This window comes from Bos indicus, chromosome 19, assembly GCF_029378745.1.
Source record: "Bos indicus isolate NIAB-ARS_2022 breed Sahiwal x Tharparkar chromosome 19, NIAB-ARS_B.indTharparkar_mat_pri_1.0, whole genome shotgun sequence".
NCBI lineage: Eukaryota > Metazoa > Chordata > Mammalia > Artiodactyla > Bovidae > Bos > Bos indicus.
Window position 1 is genome coordinate 53357704 of NC_091778.1, and position 23709 is coordinate 53381412.

Below are 23709 nucleotides of genomic sequence, written 5' to 3' on the forward strand. Positions count from 1 at the left end.
CCACCACACTCAAAACACCCTATAAGACAGAGTTTGTGGAGGGAATTCCCCAGTGCCCCAGCAGTTAAGACTCCACGCTTTCACTGCCAAATGCCTGAGTTTGATCCCTGGTCAGGGAACTAAAGAGAGGCAAAAAAAAAAAAAAAAAGACAAGTCGGTGGAAAAGACAAGATCAATCCACACTGGCAGGCACCAAGGAGGCAGGACATAAGGCTCTACACAAATGTCCCATGTTTCGATCAGGATATATGGTGATGTCATTCCCATGACCCTGTGTGTGCTCAGTCAGGAGGGCTAAGGGGCCAGACTTGTGAATAACTGGCTCCCGGGTTAGAGAGCTCAGAGGTAGGAGGCATATCTGCCTCCCCTGTCCCAGTAGACATATGTATTGCTTCCAAATTTTGCCTTGGAGGGTGAGCTAGCTAAGGGGGTTCTTTCAAAGTGCCAGGATACAACACGTCTCCTTGTCTGATGAAACCATGTGGGATGTGTATGTGTGGGTGGGTGAGTTGTGGGGTTCTCTTTCAGTGAACCCGTGGTCCAAAAGCATGATCAGTGGTCCCCAGGGATGGCAGAGGCAAAGTGTTGGCATTCTGCTTGCTTGCTTTTGCTGCCTTCTCATCTGACCTGGCTGTTTCTCCTATTTCTCTGAGGACTCTCACACCTGGAGGATGGAGCCCTTGGCTAGGCCTGCTTGCCTGAACTTCCCTCCCTGGATTGGCAGATTCCTCAAGCCCCATCTTGATCCTGTCTCCTACGATAGCACCCCTAGCCTAGAAGGCAGAGAGAACTTGGGACTGACTGTGGAAATGATCACAGAGCATGGAGGGCCCACTGTCACTTTCAGAGCCCCCTCTCTATCACGAAGGCTCAGGGAACCAGCGCCTACATTGGTATCAGCTGTATCAGTGTACATGTGTGCCCTTGAGTCCTAGAGATAGAGAGAGAGAGAGAGAGAGAGAGAGAGAGAGAGAGAGTGTGTGTGTGTGTGTGTGTGTGTTGGGGAAGACAGGGATACTAGGGAGGGAAAACTCTTCAATCACATCAGGAGTCTCCATTCCCACACATGAGGGTCCATGGGGGCACTGCAGCACATGAATAGAATTTTATTTGGAAAAAAAAATGTATATGCAATATATTGGGGGGAAAAAAAGCCTAAAAGAAAATATTCTGAAATGTCAGCAGTGGTTATATCTTGCGGTGGGATCAAGGATTTTTATACTTTCATGTTTTACACCAAACATGTGTTGGTTATGTAATTTAAATTTTATTTATTTATTTTTAAACCAAATTCTCCAGCCAACTGTGCTTTTTTCCCAGTTGCAGTAACTTTCCTTTGAGTTAGATTTGGTTCTGGGTGAACCCAAGGAACAAGCACTCCTTCTGAAGTTCACACTGACTTAGTACTCGTGCTTTCCTTCCTCCGACAGTTGATGTGTTGCGACAGTGTCCCTGTCCTCAGGAATTTTGCAGCCTAGAGGCATTCTCTCCCCACGACCTGCTCCTCCGCGAGGAAATGGGGGCGGAGGGGGCGGCGATGTTTGAGGGTGGGTGGCGAACGGGGGAGGTGGATTAGCCCTCTGGGCGAGGGGTGGGTGAGTGGTGTCGGCCTTGGCTCCTCAACACCGGGACAGTGGATGTAAAATGCTAGGACAACGTTAAAGGGATCGACTGCATTTTCTGCGGCTTCCTGCCCCTGAACCTTCCTGAGAAGGAGCCCTGGGGAGGACGCCCGCAACCTCGATCACGGTAACGGCGATACCGAGGCCTGGAGGCCAAGTTCTGGGGCAGGACCGCGGGACCCAGACGTCGGGCGCGGTTGCCACGGCAACGCCCTCGGGCGCGCGGCGATTGGCGGCGCTTCAGGGGCGGGACCCAGGAGGCGCTCCCGCGAGAACTTGGCCTCGTGGCTTCCGGTCGGCGCGGGCCCAGAGGGCGCGGGAGAGGCTTCCGGCTTGGGTGGCCTCCTGGACTACGTACGGTTCGGTAGCCGGTCTTGCTGGCTGTGCCAGCAAAATGTGACCAGAATGGGCTCCTTGTCCCTCCTCCGCTGCGACCACCCTGGACCACCTTTAGTCGCTTTGAGTAATGCCCAACCTCTTGCCGGGTCTTCCAACTCCGCCCTTCAGTCCATGTTCCATCTTGTGGTTCCCGGTTTCCCCAGTCTGCCTCTACCCCACTGCTCCCCTACTTCAGCCTTGTTCATTCGTGACTGACCTTGCTTCATCTCCCCCCAACCACTTGCTGGTCCCTCTGTCTAGGCCACGCCTCTTTTAAGTGAGGTGACTACCTGCTTAAAGTTACACCCCACATTCCCCATCCTCCCTGCCCTGATTTTTCTCCATAGGTCTTATCACCATCCAACACAGTTGATAATGTACTTATATGTTGTCTGAAAGTTCCATGGCCAAGAGTTTGTCTTGTTCAGACCAGAGCAGGTGCTCATTAGTTGTTGCAGACTAAGCAGGTGGACGAGGGGTCTTCTCTCCTCATCCTTCCTAAGAAGGGTGTTGAATCCCTTGGGTCACCCTCTCTGGAAGAACTGGCCAGGACTAGCTGAATGTCTACGTGCTAAGTGTCTTACTTTGGACATCTCACTCCCAAAGAGTGGCCTCCCATTTCTGTGGGAGGCCCAAGGAGCCTCTGGGAGCCCTATTCCTCCAAATACTGTCATCCTCAGCTCAGAATCCTCTGGTCTCCAGATGTCACTGGCTGTTGCTGGCAGTCCGTCCAGCATGCCTGGCACTCTGCTGGGTGCTGAACTGTGTGAGAAGATCTGGTGCTGCCTTCAAGGTTCTCAGTCTGGTGGGAGGGACAGAGAAGTGACTACCACCACACAGTGCAGTGCTGAGGATGGGCACCTGAGGCACAGTGGAAGAGGGTGGGCCCCTCTAGAATGGGGTCTCTAGAATTCCTCCCACTCGTCCGGGGGGCTCTTCTGGCATGAAGTGTGCACTGTGAACAACAATTACTGATTTTCTCCTTTGCACAGACATGATTTCTGGGATTCAGATCTTGGTGGCTGAGAAGCCTGTGCTTTTCCCAGGGCCGGATGCTGCTTCTCAGGCGAGAAGCCAGACAAGCATCCAGGCTGCCCAGAATTGCATCCAAGTGTCCAGACAACTGGCTTCCCTGTGGGTGTGGGCAATGGGAGAGGGGCTTTTGCTTGGTGTGTGGCTTGAGTGAGCGAGGGCAGCCATATGCTGCCAGCCTCGTGGGGAGCAGGGCACAGGCCACCCCAGCAGCCAGATGCTCCTGGGCTAGTCTATGGCTCAAAGGCATTTCCTTCAGGAGAGGAGCCAGGTGGCTCCTCTCCACCTGCTCTCCTGCCCTTGCCTCCCTCTTAGTGCCAAAGTCTAGGGTTCCAGGGCTGTGTCAGCATCGGGCCCTGCTGTACTGTCCTTCTGGCATGGAGCATGGTGGCCTGAAACGGACATCTGGTCTGCCTCAACCCCCACAGCCAGGGCATCTGTGGCCCCATGGAACACAGTAGCAGGGAGGAGAGCCGGAACCAGGGAAAGGCCATGCTCTGCTGTGCTTGCCAAGTAGCTGAGCATTCCTGGCATGGCTTACCTGGCATCGCCCTTGACACTGAGGCTTACTGAGGGCAACCCCCAAGGGCCCTGCCAGGGTTCCTTTTGCCAGGTTGTGTCTGCTCAGGCTGAGGGAGGGAGAGACAGAGGCCACAACTGATGATGCCAGTCCAGTGGGATCTTGAACTCAGTAGGAAAGGAGAGCAGCCCCTGCCCCTTGCTAATGATGTGCCCTCCTAGCTGGCAGAGGCATCCAACCTGCTCTGCAGGAGTTGGATCTACAGCCTGAGAGGGCTTCATTTTACAGATGGGAAAACTGAGGCTCTGCGAGGGGATGGAAGCATGTGTGTACTTGGTGCGCTTTATCTTGTTTGCCTGTCAGCACCCCCAGTGACATCAGTGTCATTAGCTCCATTTTATGAAGGAGGAACTGGGGTTTGGAGAAATGAAGCACTGTTTGCAAGCTGTCCTGGGTAAACCCCTTATCTGGCCCTGGCTTGCACAGATCTGAAAAGGAGCCGGGGCTCCTTTTGCCACAAGATGGAAAAGTGAGCCCAAGAATGCAAAGCTGAGGGAAGGGAGACCCAGGATCAAGGTGATCCTCCTGCAGGAAGCAAGAAGTCCTGAGGCCCAGCTGGGCTGGGAAGTTTGGATGAGGCTGCCAAATGCAGCTGTAGCCACCGGGGTCCTCACTGCACTTGGTCCTCCCTCCCCACCATGCCCCCAGTGTATGGAGTCACACTTGGTCACTGGGTCCCGAAGAAACAAGAAAACATCATCTTTGGCCTCTACCTGGCGTGTAGATGAGGCCATCAGCGTGACCCATGCCCTCCTCTGCAGTCTCTCCCCTACCAGGCCTTCCTACAGGCCCTTCCCTTCCTGTACCTCTGCTGTGGGAACCTATGCTGAGACATGTGGTGCCCCAGGCCTAATACTATTCCAGACTTGGAGGGGAGCCCCCACCGTCACCATCATATCACCCATCATTGGCAACAGTGATGAGACTTGGTCACAGCCCTTCAAAGATCAGGCCAGTTCAGTTGGGAGCAAAAGGAGCAGCCTGTTCCAGGTGACTGTGACAGAACAGATGGCCGAGGGGCAGAAAAGAGGTGCAGGTGCCCCCAGGGACCCTCCCGTTGGAGCCAGAGAAGGGGCCATGGAGGAAGGGGCTGGTCCCGAGATGGAAGGAGGCACCCCAGGCGGGTCATCCCAGCAAGCTGCCCTGGAAGGGAGGGTGTGTCTGGAAGCCAGGTGCACATCAGGGTGGCAGGGGCCAGGGGGCCTGGGAGCCAGGCTGAGCAACGGGGTCGTGTCCATGGGCTTTGAGCCCAAGGCTGACAGAGCGCATCCCAGCTTGTGGAAGCAGCTTTTCAGCAAGTGCCTTGAGCTTTCTTGGAAGCAGGCTGAGTTTAAATTATAAATAAACAAATGAGAACTCTGCGGCAAAGCGTGGGCCAGTGGGAACACGGGAGAGACTGGAGACAGAGACCTCACTTGGGAGCTAATATTCCCCCTGAACTCGAACCCTCATGCCCTCTCTTGCTAACCTGCCTCTGCCTCAGGGGCTTCTGGGCCTTCTGCTGAAAGTATCACCTGGGGTCTCAGGCTTCAGGGGCTGACCTTGGCTGGCCAGAAGAGGTCCAGTGTGGAGCCTGCATTGTGGGGAGTGGGGAGGCCCACTGGCTTGTACACCCAAGAGGTTCAGGCCTGAGTCTCCCTCGGACAAAAACAGGCCCCGGTGGACACTCATCCGTGTGGGAGGTGCCTTACCAAATGTTTGAAGGGGGAGAAAAAAATCCCATTTTCTTAGCTTTTTTTTTCTTTCTATTTTTTGATTATTTTTCTAGATGACTTCATTTCCAAGAAGGGTGTAGGGGAGAGAAGGAGGACAGGGGGCCTGAGGAAGGATGAAATGGGGAGAGTGGGTGTCAAGCCCAGGGAAAAGTCTGTGGGGGAATTGAGGGCCACCTTGTCCTGACCAGGTGCTCCCAGCCCAGACTGTCTCCTCCCCCTGATCTCCATGGACTTCTTGGCCAGCTCCAGTCCCACAAAGTCCTTGGACAGAGGTCAGCTCCCATCCAGCTGGGATTAGCAGGAGAAGGGCTTCTAGGAGCTTCTCTCTGGGGCATGACCTCCCTGCCCACGGACAGAGGTCTCCTTACCCCCTCTACTGCTCAGAACCAGCAGTATAGGACCCACTCTGGCTAGCTTGCTGGAAAAGAAAGTTTCTGCCCAGTGGCCACACGCCCAGGAGCAACACCCCAACCACATGGTCTCCCCATTGGGCGCAGACCCAGTAGCCCACACGTGATAGGGCACTGATGCCCCAAAGCCAGGGCCTTCTGCTGCCACCCTTGCTAGAAAAGATTCAGGAGGATAAGTTTTTTGGTGTTGCCTGCTTTTGAGTCAGTCTGCCCAGGTGAATCTTGGTTGGTGGAGCCCAGGTCACATGACCCCTCTAGCTGCAAGGGAGTCAGAGAACACCAGCAAGGCAGGAAGACCCCAGCAAAGCAGCAGCTACCTCAGAACCCCTTTAGTTCACAGAGGACTTTAGCAGCCCAAACGCCCAGCAGCTGCTGCACTCTGAGGAAGAAACCGTCTCAGGCTTCTCTTCCAGTCTCCAGTGGCTGCTGGAGACCTTTGGTGTTCCTTAGCTGGTGGGTGCACCACTCCTGTCTCTGCCTCCAAGTTCAGAGTCATCTCTGAGTCTCAAATCCCCTCTGCTTTTCTCTTCTGACACCTGACATTGGATTTAGGACCTACTCTAATCCAGGATGATCTCATCTTGAGATCCTGAACTTGGTTATATCTGCAAAGACTCTTATTCTAGATATGGTCATGGTCTGAGGCTCCAAGATTCCATCTTTTGGGGGCCCCACTTAATCTACTCCAAGAGGCATGAGAAATGACCACTGAGAAGGGGGCAAGGGAGGAGGGGGAGAGGTGAGGCAGAAGGAACATTCAGGCAGGAGAAACCAGCTGTCCTAGCCCAGCATTCACCGGACCATCAAATCTCCTTTTGGCTCCTGAAACCTCAAGTCAGCTGTGGCTGCCCAGACAGAGCTTTCCACCACCTCTGGTGTCCCCAACACTGTCTTTTCTCCAAGGCCAGGCACCACTAACAGCCTATCTTCTTGAGGGCTCCCAGGTGCCCCTGTGCCCCAGACCCCCAAGATCCCCAAGTCCAGGAGGCAGAAGAAGATGCCCTGCCTTTCCTCCCCAGGCACAAGGGAAAGGGTGGGTCCCCCAATCTCATTTCTTGACTTCCCACTTCCCAGAGCCATCCTTTCCCCCTCCCCAAATCCTCCCTGTTGGAGTTTGGGCCATTTCTTCTGATGGGGCTCATTCCCATCCTTGGCAGAAAATGCTGTCAGAGATGGAGAACCTTCAAGATGCATGGGTCAGAACTAGAATATAAAAACATCTGTGTGCATTCCACAGTTTACACGGCCCTTTGTCCTACATTGTCTCCTTAGATCCTCACTATTGCCTGAGAAGGAGATAGTAACCCCATTTTACAGAAGGGAAGACTGAGGCTGTCAGAGGCCTAATGACTTGCCTGAGTTTACATAAACCTGAGATTCCCATCCCAAATGTCCAACTCTAGCTTCTAATGCTATTCTTACCAACTTTACCACACTGGGCTCAATCCCATGAAGAATCCTGTCCATGTCAGGGCTTGAATCCTTCTAGGAACAGTGAGCTCATCACCTAACAAAAGAGCAAATTCCACTGACAGTCCCAAGTATCAGAGAAGCTTCCTACATTGTAACTTGCCCCTCCAACCCTGGCCTTGGCAATGGGCAATGCCCTGCCCTAGTCTTCTCCAGGACACATCTTTCCATTTCTTACCCATTTCTTGAAATGTCCCTTCTGGGTTACCCTCTCTAGAAGGGTTTCTGGCCTCTTGATGCCCCACCTACTTCAAGGACACAGGTCCTTGAGTCGTGAGGCAGCTGTGGAGGGTGACTTTGGACAGGTGTCCCCCGGCACTGTGCCCAAGTCAGGTGGAACTAAGGTGAGGACTGTGCCTGCTCTGGAGGTGACAGTCTCTTTGCCTATGACCAGGGTCTGAGGGTGAGGCCTGGCCATCTGGCCACCTTGGCCATCTCAAGGGGGCCACGATGGGCACTCCTGGGCAGAGGCAGTCACTGTGTCACAGCACAGTGGCAATGTCACATGTTGGGAAAGAAAAAGAAAGGCAACCACTAGCAAGCAGAGCGGCTGAGGAACAGCTGAGCTGAGTCACTGCAGCCGGGCGGGTGGAGGCGGCTGCAGGGGCGGGGTGGGGGCCTCCTAGGGATAGAGGAAGGAGGAGGGGACACCAGGCCCACCTGGCACCCTCCTCTGGGCTTCTGGAGTGTGGAGGGTCGAGGCATCTACCCTCCTCATCCCGTGGGATGCCCAGGCATTTGAGCTGACCATTAGGACTGTCCAGCCAGCTGGCCTCCAGCTCCATTCCCAGCTCAGCCACCACCCGGCCCTCAGGCCTCCACCAGCCACGTCATCTTTCTAAGCCTCAGTCTCCCCCTCTGTCTAGTGGGGAATGGCTGCCTCCCCTACTCCTGGGCCGATTACTGAAGGCCATGAGGCCAAGTGCTCAGGGTGGCGTCTGACACCCAGGGGGCTGCTGAGTGTGCCCAGTGACTCTGCTCACCATCACTATGAATGAGAAGCCCTACGGTTTTCCAAAGCAGTATTCTAGGGTTTGTCTAGTGGGCCTCCCTGACTCCTGCCCCTGCCCCTTCCAGTACCCCATGAGTGCATTGCTGAGGCTATTGGTGGTCTTGGGCTGTTTCCTTGTTGATTTTCCACACCTTCCCCTTCATGGGCCCCAGTGGCCCTGGGGGTCCAGGGTCCAGTAGGCTGCCCCTGTCACCTGCCAGGACTCACACTGCATGGTTCCTGCTGCGGCCAGGCAGGGCTGCAGAAGCAGACACCGAGTCCCACTCTGCAGTGGCAGCACCTGGCACACAGCAGTTCTAAAACCTCTCTGGGAGCCACAGCAGACGGTGCTGGCATCCTCCTATCCTCACAGGAGGCCCCTCAGATGGCAGGATGCCCCCAGCCTGCTGAAGCTCAGGGTTTAGGAACTGGAAGGCACCCTGAAGATGATCCAAACTCGCTCCCTCAGGCCCTCTGCCCAATGCCCCCAGTGATAACAGGGGAATCCCTGCCTCGGCCACTGCTTCCAGGCCCCCCTCCCCATCGGTGGTTGTGCTGGGATTTCCTGAGCCCCTTGCCCAGGAATCAGTACCACGGGGCTCACCCCAAACCAGGAGCCCATGTGATCCCAGCCCCTCCCTCCCTGCGCTCCCTGCTCTCCCTCAGCGGGCGCCTGTCTCTCCCGCCCCCACGCTACCGCGGGAAGGGGTTCCTATGGCACCCCTTCCCCCGCACACACTTAGCTCACTGGCAGCCCATCTGCCCCAGACAGTGAGCAGCAGATGCCTCTATACACAGCGGTGCCTGAAGTGTGGCCCAGCGCCTGCTGGACGAGAGCATGCCAGCCCAGTGCGGGGCTCACATGACACTAGGCTGGGGCAGGGGCCCCTCACCCAAGGTGAGACCAGGCCATCTAGACAGCTCACCAGGGCCAAGAACCAAGATGTCTGAGCCTGGAATCAGAGTGGCCCTGGAGAGAGTTGCTGGATAGCCAGCTCTTCAGCAGGCTCCTCCCTTGGAAGACAGGTTTCTACAGCTCCCTGACTCCCTGGGGAGGGCCCAAAGTGAGGGGGTTGGTGGACCCCATGGACAGATCCCACAGGGCCAGTCACTGAACAAAGCATGTATAAAGGCTTAGGGGAGAGGCTTCAAAGCACCCACCTCCTGCACAAGTGTAGGACCCTCACCTGGGCCTCATAGGGCTCCTCACTCGGTCTGTCTTGGCCCCAGCCTCACCCCAGCTCCCTCAGCAAGCTTCTCTCTCTCCTGAGTTCTTACAACCGACAGGGGCAAGTGGCAGAGCAGGGTCAAGGGACCCTAGAGCTGGGCTTCCTGAGGGGTGGTCACAGTTCCTGGATCCACTGGTCCCTGGACTCACCTACTGTTTCCAGGATGCATGTGGCCAGTTGGCAAAGAGACTTGTTTCCATGGCAGCAGCCTCTAGCCCTGGGTCCAGTGGGGAAGGGTGGGCTGAGGACCCCAAGAGCTTGGTCTTTACCTCTGCTTTGCCCTCCCCAGCCCAGGGGCAGAGTCTGATAGCCCATGGGTAGCCAACAGAGCACTAGAGGGCCAGCCCAGCCTGGGGGAGGGAATTGCTGGAGGGCTGCAGGGCCCCATCCACTGAGGTGAGGTGGTACACACACTCTTCCACCCTCAACAAAAACAGGAAAAGAAACTGGCTAGGTCTGGAGCCCTATGGACTCTGACTTGACATTAGCTAGATTTTCCTGATTCTGGAAAGAATTAGAACATTTCAAGGATCTGCACATGGGGCTGCTAGCTGCCAAGCCCTTATCTTGTTCATGGGCTCGTGCCCAGTGTCCTGTGTGAGACGTGACAGGGAGAGAGGTGAAACTGTCTTAGGCTGGTGTCAGCCAGCCCGCCTGGGGCAGAGGGATGGAGAGCTTGGCCTCCGAGGACCCCATTAACTGAGACCCCAGAAGCCACGACAACTAAACTCACTCCCAAGCCCTGCAGCACCCCTCTCTCCCCCACCCTTACCCTTGTTTTTCTCCCCTCCTCCCAGCACCCACACGGTGCAGGCAAGCTCAAGCACCGGCACACACGCACGCCCCCGGGCCGCCTCTGCTCCCCTCACATCTTGCATTTGTTTTGCTTCAGCAGGGCTCGAATGGGGACACGCTGCACTCTCACAATTGGCAGCTTGCTCCGATCCCCCCGTGCCCCGCCATGGAGGTGCCATATGTCAGTGTCATGAATAAGCATGAGGCTCCATGGCTGGGGGGCTGGGAAATGGCAGCTGCCAATCACCAGCTGAGCAGACATGGGGTAGGGGCTACCATGGAGTGGGTCACCGCTACAGAGGGGTGAGCCAGGTGGGGGGATGGCATGGGCAGAGGCATGGAAAGAGGGTGGGATTGGAGCATGGTCCCTGGTCCTCACCAGGGGGACACATCTCTAGGTGACCACTATGCTTTCCTGAAAACAAGCAAAACCCAAAAGGCAGGGTGTGACCGTGTGGGGGTGTCCAGAGTCCACGAGCCCTGCCTCTCAGCCTTGTCTCTGCCTGTGGGCCCGCTGGCCAGCTCACACCACCTCCTCCAGAATACCCTCCTCCTGGGCCAAATGCCTCAATTTGTGCCTCTCCCCAGCACGTGCTCCATCCAAGCCTCCCACTAGAGAGCGGGGGACCCAGGCTGCACCTGCAGGGAGGAGGATGGAGACCCAAACTCAGCACCTGCGCTGGGCCAGGAACATCTACACAGGGCCCCTTTCACTCTCACAAAACTCCTGGGAACTGGGATTATTAGCCCCATTTTACAGGTAAGAAAACAGGCTTAGAAAAGTTTTAAGCAACTGTCTCCAAGTTTTACGGCTCAAGAGTCAGGTAGCTGAATTCTGCTCAAGTTTGCCAGTACATTGCCAGAGGCTCCAAGCACTTGGCCCAGGGTGCTGTTCTGTGTCTGCACTGCCCTGGGTGCCTGCCACCTGACTGCCACCCAGGGCCTGGTCACTCCTCCTTTAACTCCCTGCCCTGCCCTGCCCTCACCCCTGTAGAGTTTACCCTTCCCTGAGGATGCTCTTATCATGCATCTCGGATCCTGCAGAGGCCACACAAGTCATGGGCGCCTGCACATTTGTGTTTTCCCAGCACTGTCCCACCCCTTGACCAGCAGTGACTAATTCAGGCCCGACACAGCAGGTGGCTGTGGAATGAATGAAGGAATGGACAGAGTCAGGCTGCAAGAGAGCCACGCTCTGAGTGCACCAGCATGACTACAGAAGTGTGTCCCGGGGAGATGGAGGCCAGGCCCGGCCCGCCCCACACCCCAGACCCTTTTTCTCATTCCCAGCCCTGCTGGAGGCTGAGGCAGGCGATTGCGTGGCCTGAATCGGATTAACTGCTCTGAGTTAACTGGCTGTCCCTCGCCGCCAGCATGACGGATCCTGCTTGACATTTCCCTAGATAGTTAATTGATACCCAAGTAATTTGTCATGGAGACCTCGTTATATGCCAACTGGGTCCCCTAAGCCGTTAACGTCTGTGCCCCAGAAACAAGATTGGCAAGTTAATAATGAAGCCTTAATCATGCTATTCCCTGCTGGCATGGGAAGAGAATTACCCGGAGACAAGATGGGGTGCTGCTGGGAAGAGATGGTGCTTTCTGAGGGATTTAGGAATGGAATGTCCTGAGAGAGCCTGGCATCCCCTTCCCTGTTTCCCCAACCAGGTGTGCCTTCTTCTGATGACAGTGCTCTCACTGTCCACAGAGGAATTACCCTCCATGAGGTGGGCTATGGCTGACTCCACTCCCTGGCTCCAGGTTGGACACCTGGTCCCCCCTCCCTTCCAGCCACAGTGATCAAATCAAGCAATGATCACAGTCCATCCAGAACCTAGGCCTGGGGCTTTTAAGTGGAGCCTTTGCGACAGAGGGACACACTTCACCCAGGAACACTACAGGGGAGAAAGAAAGCCTGGGCTGCTGCCAGCTATCCAGCATCCAGAGGGGAGGCCCCCTGGGTCAAAGGGACAGGGCAGACGTGTGTTGCAGCCAGGCCACACATAGCCAGCTCTGCCCTGGAGTGAACTAACAAGCCCCTGTTATTAGCTTAAGGTGGTTTAAGTTGGGTTTTGTCACATGTAATCCAGAGAGTTCTCAGCTCAAACACCTACAGGCCCTTACTTCAGGATTCAGGCTTGTCTGCAGAGCCCAGGTGAGGTCTGCTCACAAGAGTGAGAAGTCCCGGGCAGGAAGACAGCCCAATGCAGAAAGGCAAGGCCTGGACAGAGGGGATCCCGGTGGAAGAGGAGGAAAGCTAGAGTAGAGGCCATCCAGCATCTTGGGTTGGCAGCCCAGGCTGACATGATGGCATTGAGTTCAGCACTGTGGACAGCAGTGGCTTTCCCCAACATAACACTGAAGGCCCAGAGGAGGAAACAGAGATTTCCCACCCACCTAGGAGACACAGGACAATGAGGTTCATCTTGAGGCTGTGGACAGACTCCTGAAAGATGTCACAGTGTCCTGTGTCTTGAAACAAAGACTCTTCTGGGTACTTAAAAATTCCCCTTTCCTGGTCTTGCCAGTTTCTAGGGTGGTGTTAGGGTGGAGCTGTAGTTCTGAAGAAGAAATCAGATAATGCATCCATTATAACAAAGGAGCCCACATAGGAGTGAGATGAGGGTGAGAGAGGTCCCTGGTGCTGGATGTGCATCAGGTATACCAGGCAACTTAGGCAGGTGGGTACAGAAGGAGTGACACGATACTAGTTATGCTTTGGCGGACTAAAATATTATTCAGAACAAAGGTATATTCTCTCATAGTTTCTGAGGGGTAGGAACCTGGAAGCAGACGGGCTAGCTGGTTCTGGCTCAGCATCTCTTATGAAGTTGTAGTCAAGACAATGGCCAGGGCTGGGGGCACCTGAAGGCTTGATAAGGGCTGGGGGGTGAACTTCCAAGATGGTGCCCTTATATGGTGACTGGCAGGTAGGATCAGTTCTCTGCCATGTGGACTTCACAGAGCAGTTTATAACACGGCAGCTGACCTCTCAAAGTGAATGATGAGCGGGAAAAGGGAGGGTGGGGACACCATCAAGAAAAAAGTCCCAGTGTGTTTTAGGCCTAGCATCAGAAGTGACACACCTTCACTTCCGCACCTTCATACAGGTCACACAGATGGACCTAGTTCAACGTGGCCAGGGGGTTCTATCAGCCCCAAGAGGCCATCTTGGAAGCTGGCTACCACAGGCTCCAAGAAAAAAAATAAATTCAAGATGGCCTGATGCTTTTAATGTACCAAAAAGGGATTTATATTTCTATTGCAGAGTTTGAGAATAACTAATGGATACACAGAAAATAACCAAGCCCAAAACATAAGGCAATTATCAAGTGCAGGAAAAACAAGAGGTTGTACAAAAATGGAGATACAACTACATTACATTACTCAGCTATGAATAGTATGTGCAAAGAAAGAATAATGCAGACATTGAATTCTGACTCAGTGAAAATGGGAAGACGGAAGGAAAATGTGTGGGGGGCTATGTGAGAGGAAACAAACTCTCAACTCCCATAGCAGGAAATCAATGGATAATTTCTAACTCTAGGGGAAAGAAGAAGGAAGAGGGAAAAAAAAAAAGAAAGGCAACATTAGCATGGAATTTAGAAGTAAATATGAAAAAAAACAACCCCCACACCAAAAAAAGAAAGGAAGAAAAAGAAAAAAATCCTAAAAACTGAAATAACAAAACTTTGCATTTGAGCAGGGGAAGTCAAGAAAGGAGAGGAGTGGGTGGGTTAGGATCTACTGGATTTTCATTACTGTTTGACTATTTAAACTATGCATATTTAAAACCCTGGTTTTTTAAAAAAAAAAAACACACACACACAACAAAACACCAAAACACCAGTGCAATTTAAGTAACTAAAAGACAAAAATACTCCAGCCTGCTCTCCACTCCCAGCTCTCCACTGGGCACCTGCGGCCCTGAGAAAGGGCCTAGGGAGCTGTGTCTTCTTCCTAGAAAGAACCCCCAACCCACACCCCACGTGCTGCAGTCCTCCCCTGCTCCACCACGAGCCTCTAGCGGTCTCCCCAGTCTCTCTCTGAGTTAATGCAGGTTGGCTTACCTGTCTTGGGACTGCATTCTTCCTCCACTAGCCTGCCTCCCACCTTCCCTGCCCCCTTCCCAGGTCTTCTGCTGGTTGGGTGGAGAGGAATCAGATTGGGGGGGCACCCAGCCCTGTCCACGAGCAACAACTGTGCCCCTGGCCCCTCCAGCCTGCATTCCCTACCTGCCCCCAGTGCTGCCCATCATGGTACGAAACCCAGAAGTTGTTCCTGTTTCCCAGGGAGGTGAAATGGGGATAGTGGGCTGTGCTCCATCATTTCTATGACACCTCTCATAATTACCCAGTGTACTATTCATTTGGATGTCAGCGCTGCCGCATGCCTGTGTCTTTAATTAATAATTTGGTAAAACTCCATGCAGAGCCTCGCCAGGGCAGTGCAACAGGGACTACTGGGGCTGGGCCAAACCTGCAGCGGGTGGGCCAGGCTGATGAGGACCCCCACCTCTCCCGACCCAGCAAGTGCAGAGGCCTTAGGCTGGAACCCAGAGCCCTGCTTCCTTGTCCCCAGGTGTTCCCATCAGACCACAGAGCCCCAGGTGAAGCCCCTTAGGGAACCCTTCCAGGGGAGGAAAGCAGACCCCAAGGGCTGTGTGTGTACCAGTGACTGGGGTCTAAGTTGGGGGATTGGCTCCCCTGCAGCCCAGACTGACCCTTGATCCCTGGAGGGTTGAGACCTTAGGAGTGGGGAGGAGGTATGATCAAAGGGGCCAAGGAGCCTGGCTCAGACACAAGCTCAAACAGGTCAATACCTGTGATCAGAAAGGCACAGGGAAGGGATCCTTGGGGCAGCTAGGAACATGGTTGGGCCTCCTCCCTGTGGCCTGGCCTTGATCCGATCACAAAGAACTCCCAGGCCTGGGTGTCCTCTGTTCCTGACTGTTCCAAAAGTAGGGAGGGTGGGCAGACTAGGGTCCTGGAGGCAGGTGCTATGAGGGCCCTGGATGTGACCTGAAATGGCCAGGCCTGCCCACCAGCTCGTGGTAGCTTCCAGGCTCAGCCCCTGGGCACCTGGGAAAGGGGCACAGAGGCTGCCGGGCTAACAGGAAGATCTATTTGGATCTGATTTGAATTATTGAGTGTTTCGAGACTTATTCTTGGTTCTGGGGCAGGCTGTGGTCTGCGAAGATGGATATCATTTCGGCCCTATTTTTAAGGCTCTGTGGGAAGGAGCCCAGACGCCACTGCACTTAAGGCTCCTGTGCAGCCTTCTGCAGGGCAGAGCCCCTGGGGGCAGGGGGAGAGGCAGGCAGGACATGCCACTGCCAAGCCCCCGCCCCATTCCCACTGCTTTCCTGCTCTCCCGTGAATGACCCCAGCCAGCAGGCCCTCAGACTCCACGTTGGCCCCCTTCAGTTGCTTCAGCGCCACCCCCATCTTTCCAACCCCTCCACATGAACTCCCAGCTTGGCCTACCCCTCCAAGATGCTCAGGGCTATATCCACACCCACCACCCTGACGTGAGCCAGGGATCCCAGCAAGCTGCTGACATGTTCTCTCTCTTCCTCTCATCTCTGATATGGCCTTGGTGTGGCCAGGAGACAGGACCGAGGGGCCAATGGGTCCGAGAACTGCTACAGAGTCTCTTCCTCCAGGCTGTAGCTGAAACTAGTCCCTTTAAGTTCAGATGCCCACCCCACCCCCACCTCCACCCATAAGCCTTCCATGACAGGCTTAAGCCCCCACTCAGCCCACCCAATCTCTGCTACCCTTCAACTGCTTCGCCTGGAACCTCTGAGGTCAGGCCAGGATTTAGGTGGGGCCATAATTAGATTCTGATGGGGTGGGATTTATAGTCTTTGGGGCTTGTGGGAAGAGATGGAAGCCCTTGAAAGCAGAGCTAGGTTGAGTCCTGACTGTCTGAATCTTGCAGGGGACCCTGCCCTCCCACTCCTCACTCGAGCCAGGGGCACTACAGAGGCATTGTGAGGGTGGGGAGAGCACTCCTTAGAAAAACCACTCACTGCCAGACTGACCCAAACTGCTAAAATCAGTCAATAAAGTGGAAATACTACTACCAACTTTATAGAAATAGAAAATTTCACAAACAATTGTATGCCACCAACACACTAGACAATCTAGATGAAATGGACAAATCCCTAGAAACACACAAACTATCAAGTGATTCAAGAACAGAAAATTTTCATAGACCGATAACAAAGAGATTGAATCCGTAATCAAAATCCTCCCAACAAAGACAAGCACAGGGCCAGATGGCTTCACTGTGATTTTACCAAAGGTTTAACAAGAATCAACACCAATCCTTCTCAGACTCTTCCAAAGAAGAAAAGAGGAGGGAACACTTCTAACTATTCTATGATGCCAGTATTACCCTCTATCAAAGCCAGACAAAGACATCACAAGATAAGAAAACTACAGACCAGTATCCCTTATGAATATAGATGTAAAAGCCCTCAACAAAATACTAGCAAATCAAATTCAGCGGCATAGAAAAAGGATTATACACTATGACCAAGAGGGATTTATTCCATAAATGCAAGAGTGGCTCAAAATATTAAAGTCAATCAATCTAATACATCACATTAACAGAATGAAGGAAAATGATCATTTCAAAGGTGCAGAAAAAACATTTGATAAATCCAACACCCTTTCATGATAAAAACACAGAGAAACTAGGAATAGAAGGAACTTTCTCAAGCTGATAAAGGTTGAAAACCCCACAGCTAACATCATACTCTGTGGTGAAAGACTGAAAGCTTTCTCCCCCAAGATCAGGCACCTGTCTCTCTACCTCTGGAACAGATAGATTCAGAGGAAAGGAAGAAATAAAACTTTCTCTATTCGCATAAAACATGATCTTATATATAAAACCCTTAAGGAACACATACATACATACATACACACATACATACGCACACACACATTAGTGCTAGTAAATGAGTACAGCAAAGTTGCCAAAGATACAAAAATAGTTGTATTTTTATACACTTTCAATGGGCAATTCAAAAATAAAACAGTAGCATCAAAAACAATAAAATACTTATTAATAAATTTTACCAAAGGAAGGACAAGACATGTTCAAGGAAAATCACAAGACATTGTTAAAAGTAATTAAAGAAGATATAAATAAGTGAAAAGATCCTGAGTTCAGTGACTGGAAGAGGTAATACTGTTAAGACAGCAGTGCTCTCCAAATTGATCAGTGCGATCACTATCATAATTCTAACTGCCTTTTTTGGGGGGCAGAAATGGACAAGCTGGTTCTAAAATTCATATGGAATTACAAAAGACCGAAATATCAGTATGCAAAAATTACCTCAAAATGGGTCAAAGATCTAAATGTAAGAGCTGAAACTACAAAACTCTTGGAGGAAATTTTTGTGACATGAGATTAGGCAATGGTTTCATGGTTATGACACCAAAGCACAAGCAACAAATGAAAAATAGATAAACTGAACTTCATCAAATTTTAAAACCTTCACTCAAAGGACGCAATCAAAAAAATGAAAGGCAACTTCCCTGGCAGTTCAGTGGTTAAGACTCTGCATTCCAATGCAGGGGCTGTGGGTTTGATCCCTGGTTGATCCCAGGCTGTCCCTGTCTCTGACCACTAATGCCTCAGTGTGGAGCCCGGCTGGTGCTGTACACCCCCCATTCTTCATTCACTGGGAAATGACTGTGCCCCCGCCGGCATGGACTCCACGTGGATCCTCACACTCAGTCCCCCAACTGGATCAAACAAGTGCTCAGATCCTCGCAGGACACAGACCTGAGACAGGAGGGGCACTGCCAGCACAAGGGAGTCAGAAGCCACAGGTACTGAGGTGCAGGTTCCAAAGCCACAATATGCCAGACCCTGGGGTGAGTGGGCAGATGGCCCAGGGCCTGCTAGGGAGGGTGGGGTGAGGTGGGGCTCCCTGTGAACCCCCGGCTGTGATGAGCAGGTATTTTTTTCAGTCCCAGGACTGGGTGGACAGTGGAAGCAGAGGTGAGAAGAAAGATGTGCCAGTGTGGACATCTGGGGAGGACTGGAGATCAGAACCTGGGACAGGCCTTCCCGCCTGTAGGAGTCCCCTTGGAGGTTCCTGTGGAACATGCCAGAAGTTGCTTGCCCAGCAGGCCTTTGAGTGGAGCCCATAAGCATGTGAGTGGCATTCCAGCAGCCCACTTGACCCCAGGAGGTCCTCTGTACCCAGAAGCCCCCCACCCTGGAATGGTCCTGTTTCCTACTGCAATGTCCTAACAATGCCTTATACAGGGCTTCAAGAGCAGAGGTTAAGCAGAAGGGGGGCAGCACCCTGCAAGCCCCAAACAGCTGGATGCCTTGCCCACTTGTTCCCTTTGCTTCTCCTAGGAGCCCAGGCCTGGAAGAGAGCTCCTTTCTCATCATGAATGAAAGGAGACACACCAGAGCAGAGAACGGAGGGAGTGCTAAGACCTGGGGCTTCCCTGGGTTTCTGTGCCAGGCTGTCAAACCACGACAAGCAGCTCCTTGAGAGGCAGCATAAATGGCAAGAAAGGCCTTCAAAGATTCTTCACATCTCTCGGCAAAGATCCCAGAGTTCTTAGGGAACCTGGGGGCCTGGGGGTGAGCTGGCAGGTGGAGGACTGGGGGCTGTGGGTGGAGCCATGTGCCCTTCTGGGATTTAGCTCACATCGAGGGGCATGGCAGGTCAGGGGCCAGAGTCAGGGATGAGGCAGAGCTGCTTCCCAAGGTGGAGATGCCTTTTGAGGCTGGGCCTCTGGGTGAAGAGGCTGGCAGGGCAGAGTGCGTCAGGTTGGCAGGGATGGGGGAGAGCTATTGGCACTTGAACGCAATGGGCTGCCCACCCTCACAGACCCTGGCCAGGACAACAGACGCCAACACCCACCCCTTCTGGCATCAGTTCCAGCCCTCCGCCTGGCACCCATCCCTTCAGCCTAAACTGCCCCTGTATGTCTCCTCCAAGCTCAGCCTCTTCCAGGCTAAGATGCAGCTCTTCTGCCCTTCTCCTGGCCCTGCATGTGCCAGAAGCAGACAGGCTGGAGACCGGCAGGGCAGCCAGGGGCCAAGCCCAACAGCAGCCACCCCAGTCTAGACCCTCCCTGGGCAAAGCAGGAGTGGCTTGGGTCGGCAGGGAGCTGGGTCCTGGTTTATAAATGATCTCGAAGCAAAAGCAGCATGTGCACTCAGAGGAGCAGATGGGCCAGGAGAAGGTGTGGATGTATGCATAGTCTGGCAGCCAGAAGCCCACCTGGGCACTTTCAGAACAGAACACAAAAACACCAGAAAACTCCCTGTGAACCTTGAATCCCTTCCTGTGCTCCTGAGAAATTAATGTCACGGGTTCTCTGGATCTGGTGCCCTACCATGTGAGCTGTGTTCCAGTGAGCTTGCTCTGGGCCCCCAGGCCCCATGACCACAAGGGGAAGGTGGCCAGCCCAGTTCATCTGAGAATGGCTCTACCTGCTGCGTCCCCATGTCCTCGGGCATGGGTGCCCTACCTGCTCTGTGGGCCATTCCCTCAGTCCCCAAAGATGAGTTGGAGCAGGAAGCCCAGGAGTCTCCCTGGCATCTAGCTCAGTGCCACCCCCGGCCCTTGCCCTACTGCCCCTGGGTGCCTGGGCCTAGGCGCTTCAGCTCTGGGCTTCAAGGAGCCCGTCCTTACCTGCAGGCTCTTCTGAGACTCCTTGGGGGCACGCCTTTGGCCTTTGTGCCTCCTTGCTCCTGGTAATGACATCCAAGAAATGACAGCATCAAACACCAGAGCCCCCTCACTTCCCAGATGGTCTCTGGAAGCTGAGCCAACCTGGGTCCTCAGGGGCTTGAGGACCCAGGTCAGAGGGCAAGGCAGATCCTGATGGCCAACCCCTACCCCTGGGAGAGTTCAGGAGTGCCCCTCAGTCCTCAAAGCAGCTTAGCCAAGCGCAGGCCAGGAGGGGAAGGGAACACAGAGGAAACACTGTGCTTGCCAAGGGCTCTGAGCAGGAGAGGACAGGCCTGACATGGGAGCTGCCAGCTGCCACCTCACTGCCTCAGTCTCCTCATCTGCGAAGTGAGCACAGTGCCTGTCTTATGGAAGTGCTGTCAGGATTCAGCAAGCAGCTCCTGCACACACACGGCAGGATGAGAATTACTGTGTACCACACAGGTGAGGGAACAGGCCTGGAGAGAGCAAATGACACAGCTGGTGCAGAACCAGGTTGTGAGCTGAGACCATCTGACTCCCTTGCCCTTTCTGTGAAACCCAAGGGCCTCACAGACAAATGGACCAAGGTAAGCAGGGGGCCGCCAGGGTGGGAGGTAAGCAGTGGATTGTGAGGGTTTCTGGAGAGTCCACACTGGTGCCCAGCATTCTCTACTGTCCCCTCGGGAGCTTTGCGTCTGCTGCTTGGCCCTGCATGTCTGGCCTGAGCTGCAGCACAACTGAGAGAGGCCCAGCCACCAGAAATGGCCCCACGTGGGCATGACCCAGCCAGCCCAGCACTCACCTCCCCGACGGTGGGGCAGGGACCCCTTGGACTTCCTGGGTCCTGCGGATGTAGTCTCGGGAGCGGATGTCAGCCTGGGGAGGGGGGCTGGAGTGAGAGGCAGTAGCTGGGGTCCCAAGCTGGCCTCTGGACCAGTCCCCACCCAGAAGGGTGGCCTCTCCTGGGCAAGTCCACAGGGGCCCGGCCTTTAGGACAAGCAGCAGCAGCCCCATCATGTGTGGGTGCCAGGATGCCCAGGCCCTCTGGTCAAGGTGCTTGATGGCCTAAGGGAACTGGCTGGGTGCCCCACTCCTGCTTCAGCTAGCTTTCAGTGGGCTTATAGCTTGTGCTTCCCTGTATGTTTCGCTTGAGCCAATGTTTTTCCTGCTAAAACTCTCTTCTCTGAAGGTTATCTTCAGCCCAGCTTGTCTGTCCCCACTTTTGGTTCATCTGGCTCTCTGGGTAATGTTGGAGAAGGAAATGGCAACCCACTCCAGTATTGTTGCCTAGAGAATTCCATGGACAGACACTACAGTCCATAGGGTCGCAAAGAGTCAGACACGACTAAGCGACTAATGCTTAACGCTGGGTAGTGTTAGCTGTTAACTCTGTCTGTGGGGAAGTGTCTAGAAAGTTCTGCAGAGTCACCAGAATCAAAGGGGGCTTGTGGGCCACAGGCCGGTACCAGACACATCCTGGGGAGAGGGGATCTGGCCTGAGGGGGGCCCCCAGAAACCTTCCACTTGGGTTCTCCCACTGCCTGACCCCATTCTAGGGGGCCTGGCCTCAGGGAGGCCCCTGATCCCATCTCCAATGGGCTTAGCCCCGCTTTGGGCCACAAGACTACAGGACACAACAGCTAATCCTCCTGATTGCTTCTACTTCAGAGTGAATGGGCAAGTGGGCAGGGTGGGCAGCAAGGTATCCAGCGGGGAAAGGCCCTGGAGACGTGAGGCAGTACCACCTCCCTTCCCCTAAAGCAGCCTGGCCTGGCCGGGGGACAAAGGGCCTGTGACCAACGGAGCTGGCCCTAAACCCCTCTCTCAGCTTCTCCTCTGAGCTTCCAGAAATAGTCAGGAGGGCAAAATGTACACAGGTGAGTGGGCCCAGGAAGAAGACAGATCAAGAGATAGCCAGTGCCACTGGACAGAACCCCACCCCCTTTCCTGGAAGCAACAGAGTGGGTGGGCTCCTGGATGCAGATGTCTGATTTTTCTCAAGAGCACACACACAGTGTTGGCCACCTCTGAGGGGCTGACGGCACTTTATGGGGTATCCCCCCACCTGCAAGGACACAGTGATCATCCACTCTGGGGCAAGGAGAGGTAGAGGGACAAAGACCTGCCCATAGCACCAGCTCAGTGGAGTCCCTGGTTCTGAGAGCCTGGGAAGAAATCTTCGGTCCTCGTTCCCAGCCCCACTCCTGCCTCAACCCCTGCCCACAAGGTTGTACAGGCGGGTGGGAATGGGAAAGGAAAGGTTTTCTGGGGCCAGGACACATGTCACAAGCTTGAGAACCCATGCATTTACAAACCCTGTGTGGGGAGGGAGGGAGTGAGGCTGAGGCTGTGGGCCCAGCACGTCTACCTGGAAGCCACCCTAGGAGCCTAGGCTCTGTGGAGCCCTCGGAGCTGCCGGCGTGGGCTTAGTCGTGTGCATGCTGCTGCTGCCACCTGGAGGCCACCCTGCACACCAGCAGCCAGGAGGCCCCAAACCCCAGGCTCTCGGGGTGTGCCAAGCAGCTGGTACTGAGCTGAGAGACTGGGCGGGCCCTCAGCCAGGTTGCCTCCAGTTGATGCAGCACAGGCCTCAGACCTTGCTGGGAAGGCAAATGTGACAGAGTTCCCTCCCAAATCACATCCAAAGCCCTGTGGTTAACCTGAAGACCTGCCGCAATGCGCACCGGCTTCCACCTACTCACTCCCCCAGGCCAGGGCTCCAGCCATATGTTTCCCTGAGTTTCTGGGCATCAAACTTCTTCCTGCCCCATGGTCTTTGTAAATGCTGATCCTCGGGCCTGGACTGCCCTTCCCCGCCTCTTCCAGCAGGCCTCTCCCTGAGGGCAGCTTCCCACAGATCCTCGACTCACGGGCTTTCCAGGAACTTGTACCCACCGGGTACCTCCTTAAGGCCAAGACATCAATGTGGCCCAAGGGTATCTTGCATGAGGTTCTATCTCCTGCACAGCAGACCAAGCTTTTTCTTGGCTGGGCCAACTTGTCCATGAGAGTTCTGATCCCCTTTGGCCCCGAGTTTGTGCTACATGCCTGGTGTGGCCTGATTGGCATTTCTGGCACAAGTCTTCCTCAGCTGTGCCCAGTGGCCCTGCAGGGGCCTCCCAGCTGAGGACGGCTGCTCCCTCCCAGGCCAGCTGAGCAGCTTGGGCCCTCAGGGGCTGGCATTTGAGCTGACATCAGCTGATTCACCCAGTGACCCAGGGTGCAGGAGGCTGAGAGGGTGAAGACAGCACCAGGCAGGGCAGGGTTCCAGGATGAGTCCTGGGAACTCTGTACCTTCCAGGCCCCTCTCCTCCCCTCCAGGGCCCAATGTGACCCAAACAGACTCTCCCACAGGTGCCTGTGGCAAGCTCTTAAGCCCAAGGGCACAGGAAGAGTAGGTGCTGTGCGCTAGCCCACCCACCTGGCAGCCCACTCACCTGGCGCACAGGCTCCGGGATCCGAAACTTGCAGCAGCTGTGGGTCAGGCGCACAGCTGCCTCCAGGCTTATCTTGTGGCCCACAGAGACATAGAGGGGCTTGGTGCTGTGGTCGTGGCTCCTCAGGGCCTGTGACAGAGAGGGCGAGGTCAGGGCGCTGGGCAGGCTTTGTGGGTGAGAGGACTGACACATCTCAGGTGGCGGGCAGGGGCTTGGGGGACTGGCGGCACCTTCAGGGCACCTTCCTGCTGCTTGTCTTGGGGACAGGATAGGGCCAGTGAGGACCCAGAGGGCCCCTCAGCACAGTTTTGGAGGGGAGGAAGTAAAGATGCAGGGTCAGCCAGAATGGC

The 23709-nt window shown here is 54.5% G+C and overlaps 1 protein-coding gene across 4 annotated transcripts in view; it reads right to left on the reverse strand.

Moving 5' to 3' along the window:
- ENDOV (endonuclease V) overlaps nucleotides 1-23709 on the reverse strand; it is a 78414-nt gene that overhangs the window by 46141 nt on the left and 8564 nt on the right. For 2 of the 4 annotated variants that reach the window (XM_070774385.1, XM_070774384.1), the window contains exons 7-9: nucleotides 23360-23488; nucleotides 20725-20798; nucleotides 19902-19960 (exon numbers count right to left, since the gene is read on the reverse strand). In XM_070774385.1, coding sequence (XP_070630486.1) covers nucleotides 19902-19960; nucleotides 20725-20798; nucleotides 23360-23488 — 262 coding nt within the window. Of the gene's footprint in view, nucleotides 1-14032; nucleotides 18339-19901; nucleotides 19961-20724; nucleotides 20799-23359; nucleotides 23489-23709 lie in introns of those variants that run through there. The other 2 variants (XM_019982211.2, XM_019982212.2) reach the window with 2 other exon arrangements.